The following is an 8,187-nucleotide window of genomic DNA, read 5'->3' on the forward strand; positions in this document are numbered from 1 at the left end:
GTCCCAAACCTCAGAAACCGATCTCCACTTCGGGCTGTACCCTGCCCATATGTAGTTTTAATTGTCATGGTTATCTTTTTGAGGCAATGTTTTTATGGCCGGATGCCCTTCCTGACGCCAACCCTCTTAGTCGTCTCTTACGACACGCAGGGATACGGTGTACCTATTCTAATCCAGGGTACACACTGGGAACGTTTAAAACATGGAAATTCTGGGGGGGGGGGGGGGGGCGGCGTCAGCATCGCGGCTGCAGTTTAAACATATTTAAATAATATTTAAACAAAACCATGAAAAACAATCTGGGAAAAGTCTCTTAAGTGAGAACGTGGATTTGAGAAAGCAGGAGCAGAGGTGGAAGAAAAACGAGGTATAGGGGGCGGGGCATAAGTCGAGACGAGGAGGAGAGCGAACAAGCACGTGTCCGGGAGGAGAGAAAGAATTAATATAGAATTTTTTTTTGTTTGTTTATTTGTTTGTTCTGTTTTCAAAAGCCTGGACAAAGGGTAAGATGTTCGTGAGAGGTAGGGGGGAGAAAAGAAATCAAAGAAACAAGCAAATACTATGAAGGAAAGAACCCATATTCACAAAACACTGATGGGGGGGGGGGGGGGGGTGCGGGGGAGGGAGCCAGGAGAGACCAGGCCGCACGAGGCGGTGAACAAAAAAACGACTAATTACACACAAATTTGCAACAACTACGAAACCAAAACCAAATAGAAACACACAATAACACATACACAACAAAATACCCAGCGGAAATTTGACAAAGAAACGAACGGGAAAACACTCAAACTTTGATGCCGTGGAGAGATCGAAGCAAGCCACGTCGCTCGAGGGACCGGAAGTCTACTCCGAAGTGTACAATATAATATTATTATATTACAGTACAATATAATCTGTACAATATTACAGTGTGTACAATATTACAGTACAATATATACAATTGACTACAAAATATAAATGTTTCATGATATTTGTTATATTATATTGTGGCGGACACAAAAGCCCACTGGCGTGGTGACATCATTCCACGCACCAAGTGGGCGGTGGCCACGCCCGAGGGGTAGGCGTGGCCTCATGATATACACCGGGCGACCAGCCCGGAGGAGTTCAGTGTTACAGTGTAGTCTTACAATAAAGACGTTTATATGTTACCGCTTGTCCGCTTCCTCCTTGCTCACAAGCAGCGCGCGTAACGCCGCGCTTTACTGGTGACCCTCGACGTTGGATCTGCCGGAGCGATCCTTCCACACGCGACGCCATCGCCATGGCCGCCTTCGTCAAACTTCCGGAATTTTGGGAGGCTCAGGCCGAAGTCTGGTTCGTCCAGGCCGAAGCCCAATTTCAGCTTCGGCACCTCACCGGCGATGACACGCGCTACTGCCACGTCGTCGCCTCCCTCGGGCCCGGCACGGCCGCTCGAGTTGTGTCCGTCCTTCGCCACCCATCCGGACGGCGCCCAAGGAGGACCTGCGCGCATCCGCGGCGGAGTTGGTCTTCGGGCAACCGCTGCGGGTGCCGGGCGAGTTCCTCCCCGACTCCACGGCACCATGGTCCGCGGCACAGCAGCGCTCCGCTCTGCAAGAGACCGCCCAGAGGTTCGCCCCGGTGCCAACGGCATGCCACGGGCACCCACCGACGCACGTCGCCCCGGAGCTTCGCACGGCGGAGTACGTCTTCGTCCGCCACGATGCCCATCGGACACCACTGCGGCCCCCGTACGACGGGCCTTTCCGCGTGCTGGAGACCGGGGCGAAGCACTTCACCCTGGACATCGGCGGTACTCCTGACCGCGTTTCGGTAGACCGCCTCAAGCCGGCCCACCTCGATGTGGACCATCCACCGCCAGTGGCCCGACCCCCACGTCGGGGCCGCCCTCCTGCGGGCGGACCCCCGGCACCGCCCAGCCCCGCCGCCACGGCGCCCCCCGGTCCTGCACCCATCCCAGGGGCAGCCAGGGGCATCCCACCTGGTATCCCTGCACCCCGGACGCCGCCGATCGCCAGGGGGCGCTTCGGCCGGGTCATTCGTCTGCCCCGCAAACTGGCCCTCCAGGTGCGCGGGAATTCTGGGGGGGCGCGTGTGGCGGACACAAAAGCCCACTGGCGTGGTGACATCATTCCACGCACCAAGTGGGCGGTGGCCACGCCCGAGGGGTAGGCGTGGCCTCATGATATACACCGGGCGACCAGCCCGGAGGAGTTCAGTGTTACAGTGTAGTCTTACAATAAAGACGTTTATATGTTACCGCTTGTCCGCTTCCTCCTTGCTCACAAGCAGCGCGCGTAACGCCGCGCTTTAATATCAACCTTTATCTATCAATAGTGTTGAAATGAAGATCAAATAGCTGTATGATGAAATATGTTGAAAAAGTCAAAACTTTACATGGGGTGTACTTACTTTTTCACGTGACTGTATGATATATATATATATATACATATATATATATATATATATATATATATATATATATATATATATATATATATATATATATATATATATACATACATATATATATATATATATACATATATATATATATATACATATATATATATATATATATATATATATATATATATATATATATATATATATATATAAATAATATATATATATTTATATTGTTGCGGGTCTCCCGAAGCCCGTTCCCGTTATAAAGGGGGGATTAAACCCCTTTTTTCCCCCTGGGTCTTCGGGTCCGCGAGGCCGAATCGCCACTTCCAGGCAAACGTGAAAAAGGGTATCGGGACAAATTCGCACGTACCTTTAACCCACGCTGCCACGAAAGTGGGGATCGAGCCTCGCACAAGCCACGCTTAATCGAGTACGCCCAAGTGGTATGCGTATCATGGGACTCGTGCTGTTACTTTTATTGGAACCCGATTCGAGCGGTTTTATTCGTATCATGCGAAGCCAATGGATGGAAGGGACAGGGCGGTCAGATTAGAGGAAGAACATGATTTATTATTATTTACAATGATAATGATGAAGGAATGATGAAGGGGGACACAGAGCAGAAGCTTAACCAGTTTAACTTATTAGCCCAGACACAGGGCCCACTCACTCACATGGGGAAATGGAGGAGAAGAATGTTCGCATGCCAAGCGCGCTCTGCCGCCAGTCACTCCGGGGCAGCTTGCCCGGCGTGGCCCTCCGATCTTCGCGGCACGTACACAGGCGAAGGCAGGCAGGAGGAAATCGCGCGTCTGTGGCCCGGTGCGGGTCGTCCTCTCGAGCGCGCGATTAATACAGCGCAGAGCGCAGGGCACGGGGAAAGTTCGTGTGCAATCGGCAATTCAATTAGTTCGTCCTGCAGCTCCACTCGCGTTCTCAAGCTCAACCTAACTCACTCTCTCGGGGAACTGTAAACTCAACTGAGGACTCGACTCTTTTTCAACTGTTCTCACCGGGCACTCAACTCACCGGGAACTCATCTCATCTCGGAACTCATTTGCCGACTCAACTCCTTCTCATCTCTTCTCAACTCATCTTAACTCAGAACTGCTTCTCAGGTGGGGGGACTCGGATCCGGGTTTTATGGCTCCGCCCCGGCCCGATTAAAATGTTCCAAATCCCGCCTCTGGTCGTCGTGGTTAGCCACTCCCCTCGAGCCCTGATTGGCGGCTCGTGCTTACCGACCACTCCTCCTGCCACGCCTCCCTTCGGCCTCGGTATACTTGTTCAGGCCTGCTGCGTGGCATTTCAGCGCCAAAACCAAACCAAAGCGCCAAAAGAACACCTATAGTGGGGCGGCTTAGCCCAAATATTCAAAAGAATTGTGCATTTTGTGATACAAGCGCCAAATTTGGCACAAATGTACATTAATATGTTGCGAACATTTTCAGATATTGGGCCACGTGAAATTCCGTAATTTTTTTTTTCAAATTTTTTCAAATTTCGTAATTTCAAATTTTTCGGGTGACACCGTCACAATTTCGGTCTTCGAGGCCGGCCGATAGGCAAAGTGTGACCGGAAGGGACGAGGTTCTCCTGACCACGTGGCCCTCGATCTGGGAAGCGAGAGGCGTTCCATTAGTGGACGCGCCCCTCACGCCCGACTTTTGGGCGGCCCCGGCAGGCCGTTTGTTTTGACGTTCCGTGACAGGCCCCGCACCCCCACCTCCGGGCCGACCGGAAGCTTGTGCTGAGTACATCATACCTGAACAACTCAGTGAGGCAGAACACAGCAGTGCACACCAGGGTGACCCCTTCAGTGCATAAACCAATTAACCTGTCCACTGCAGGGCATATAGAAATGAAGTTATTTTCTGCATATAATAATAATATAAGTTCAGTTCTATATAACAATTTCTGTTATCACCACTACCACTACAACTACCACTACTACAAGCTTTGTCTGGAATTTTGTGGACTAACAGACAAACAGACATGCAGACAAGCTGGGATCAAAACATTACCTCCTTCCACCATTGAGTGTAGAGGTAAACATCATGGAAATTATATCATGCCCTAGATTTAATTCATGCTTACCCGTGTATTTGCTTCACTGGTTCACAAGGTCTTTTGCATACATGTAATTCAGACTCTCGTCTTCATTGCTGACCACACAATGTTCGCAACATATTAATGTACATTTGTGCCAAATTTGGTGCTTGTATCACAAAATGCACAATTCTTTTGAATATTTGGGCTAAGCCGCCCCACTATATCGGCCGGCCTCGAAGACCGAAATTGTGACGGTGTCACCCGAAAAATTTGAAATTACGAAATTTGAAAAAATTTGAAAAAACAAATTACGGAATTTCAAGTGGCCCAATATCTGAAAATGTTCGCAACATATTAATGTACATTTGTGCCAAATTTGGTGCTTGTATCACAAAATGCACAACAGGTTTGCTATGCTGCTACACTACTAAGCTCACTGGCCTACTCAACGCAAAACTAAACACAGGAAAGGACTACGCTTACATTTACTAAGAAATAACTGAACTATTGCGAGGCTTCATGTTGTGGTGCGTCTACCTACGAGGGGGAATTAACCTTTATTCCAAAACCGCAACACTATATATATACTCGTAAATTATGTATATATGGATATATATATATATATATATATATATATATAATTAGTATAATAAAAATGACTCCCCTCATTACATTTGCTGTCCTTTTATATTGAAAAATGTAGAAGATGCTTTTTCTTGGACTCTCAAGAGTATTTTTTTTCCTAATTATTCTGAACTCCCCTTGTATATTTTACAAGCAAGAAAGTGACATTCGGAGACATCAGTGTACCTTTACATGAAAACAAGGACATTGAAAGACAATGGACAAATGAAAAGAATTTGTTAGTGATTTGTGCTTGGGATTCCAGCATTGTGTGCTCAGTTGGAAATGCCAAATAGGCCAGTTATAATTTGTGGGAAAAGTTTACTCAGTATTAGTGAAATTTCCGTGACACTTCTTTTTTTTTTTAAATTAATTTGATAACCTGCATTTATTTTTTACCTGTCAACGTTGATAGTGAATTGGACAAATCTGTACTATTTTCTCGAAATTGAATTTTGTTTAACTCGATTTCAATGCATGAATACACGCTGTCATTTGACAGGTTGGCATCTCCAGCCTACATGTCGGATAATGTTGCTACAATCAATGCATTCGTATAATAAATACTGAAATTTGTTCCTCCATTGGAAACTATGATGACAGGATAGATCGGAGGTACTTTGAGCTGTCTCGTCTGGGTTTGAATTCCGACTCAACTATATAAAGCCAGCTGTGTGATCTGCTAGAATCGATGGTGGATGTTTAAAAATGTCACGTGTGCCTCTCAAAAAGAGCATGAGAATGTGTGTTGGTAAACGGCCCAAATTCCACAATCCTGCCTTTAACCGCACTAGCCTGGGATGGAACGGCAACATGTCGAGGGTTTGTTCTCAGCCCGGAAATGTTCACGACTTGTCGTGGAGGAGTATATTCTAGGAAGTCGAGGTAAATGAGGGAGGTTTAACACCGAGCAAAGGTAAACTTGAATACAACAAAAAACAGAGAGCATTATGTTTTTCAACGTACTGCCCAATAATGGCACTTGAATGCCTCTTAGTTATTTGCAGACTTGTTCCGGACAATGAATTTGGTTATGATTAGATTAAAATGTGTTGGTTTTGTTTTCATAGTTCAATCATAAAAAAACTCTTCGACGTTTCTCTCTTGCTTCACTTTCCTATGAATGCAGTTCTTTTATTTAAGGCCTCGATGAGGACTATACAGTGTGTGACTGGAGCCTTCAACATAAAAAACAAGTTTGGTGAATTAAATTGGTTTATGAAATCGATTTAGGAAATAACTGACCTTTTTGTCCACAACCGCTCCTCTTGTAACAGTTGAAGATGGATTTGAAGAAGTTGACATATTTCTATGGTTGCATCACCCGTGAAGAAGCGGAACAGTATCTCACGGTAAATTGTTTTTAAAAATCAATTGCAGTGTTGCTTTTACTTTTCCTTCCTTTACACACGAAACAAAGACCATGTTTTGTGCTTTTACTTTCATACATTGAAACAAAACACAAAACATTTTCTTTTTCTTTCACTCATTTTTCTCTCTTTCACCCACAGATTGACAGGTTTTGCTTTTTAAAGTTTTATTTATTTATATTTGGCTGGACTGTGACTTATACTTATAGCAAAGCATTTACACATGTGTTAAATTCGTGAGGTTAAAATGAGTAAATTAGCTTTTAGGCATTAGGTGCAAACATGTTCTTCGCTATCGTTTTGCTGCATATTCCTCACAACCTTGAACTCATTTGTTTTTGTCTTCCCAATACCAGACTATATGTAATTCTGAAACTGTATTCCAAGGTGTGTGTGTGTGTGTGTGTGTGTGTGTGTGTGTGTGTGTGTGTGTGTGTGTGTGTGTGTGTGTGTGTGTGTGTGTGTGTGTGTGTGTAAAAGTTATGCATTCTCCTTTTTTTTCTGGATCCCTAATCTTCATAAAAACCCATATAAGTTTAGGTTCTACTGGAAGCTAGGCAATGTAATGTTTGAAAACAGTTGTCAGTCCTGGTTACCTGTCAGTCCTGGTTACCTCAGGTTTACGAGTGGTTAGGGAGTGATTAGTAAGAATTCTGAAATCAACACTTTCCGGAGTTTTAGTCCCACTTTAGAGTTCTTAGATAGGATTAGATTCCAAAATATTAAATCTATTGATGTTTTAGCTTTTTCTACATTGTATACAAATTTGGATTTAGTCTGGTGTTGGGCTAGCGGCTAGGGTGCCAGCTTAGGATCCATTTTCTCGGGTGCCAGCTTAGGATCTAGTGTGCCAGCTTAGGATCCATTAGGATGTAGCCTGGTGTTGAGCTAGTGGCTAGGGTGCCAGCTTAGGATGTAGCCTGGTGTTGAGCTAGCGGCTAGGGTGCCAGCTTAGGATCCTAGGATCCTGGGTTCGAATCCCGGTCGATCGCTGAATTAACGCCAGGGGGGTTGACTCAGCCTGTCATCCTTCCGAGGTCGGCAAATTGAGTACCAGTTCACTGGTAATTCCCTGTTTGTCGTAAAAAGGCGACAAAAAGGGTTGGCGGCAGGAAGGGCATCCGGCCGTAAAACATTGCTTAAAAAAGGGGACCAAAAAAAAAAACAACAACCACGGTCCCCGAAAAAGGCCAACCCCCACTTGCGGGGAAAAATTGCCTCTAAAGGTAGTTTTTATTTATTTATACAAATTTGGATTTAGCACTGGTTAACAATCCCTCTTTAGTGTTTTTGATAAAGTCTTTGCTCTTATAATAAATGTATATGCATCAGGTTTGATAGGTCTTTATTTTCAAAGAAAAAGTATGTGGGTTTTAATGATTTTATTTTATTTAAGGCAGGATTGTGGAGTTTAATTGTAAACAATTTAAAGATGCTGCTAATTGTATTTTAACACTTTTGTATCTTTTTGTGGGAAAATATTTCAACAAATAAAAGGTATTCAATGGGAAGGAACTGTATCTCCCTATTAGCGGACATTTTTCTTTTTTATTGTGAGTTTTCATTTGTGAAAAGTTGATGAAGGAGAAGCCAGGCTTAGCTAAAATGTTGTCTTCTACTTGTCGTTAAATTGATGATATTTGTGTGACTAATTCTAAGTTTTTCGAAAGGCTGATTCATAGGATTTATCCAGAAAGCTGTTCCGTTTGTATGCATGATTTATTTATTTATTTGTGTTTAT

At 44.6% G+C, this 8,187-nt stretch overlaps 1 protein-coding gene across 2 annotated transcripts in view; it reads left to right on the forward strand.

Moving 5' to 3' along the window:
- The window catches only part of LOC137421585 (tyrosine-protein kinase ZAP-70-like), a 137,043-nt gene that overhangs the window by 63,900 nt on the left and 64,956 nt on the right, over positions 1-8,187 (forward strand). For both annotated transcript variants that reach the window (XM_078771227.1, XM_068107789.2), the window contains exon 2: positions 6,354-6,428. In XM_078771227.1, the coding sequence (XP_078627353.1) occupies positions 6,354-6,428 (75 nt within the window). The remainder of the gene's footprint in view (positions 1-6,353; positions 6,429-8,187) is intronic.

Source organism: Myxine glutinosa, chromosome 2 (genome assembly GCF_964187855.1).
Source record: "Myxine glutinosa chromosome 2, kmMyxGlut1.1, whole genome shotgun sequence".
Classification (NCBI taxonomy): domain Eukaryota; kingdom Metazoa; phylum Chordata; class Myxini; order Myxiniformes; family Myxinidae; genus Myxine; species Myxine glutinosa.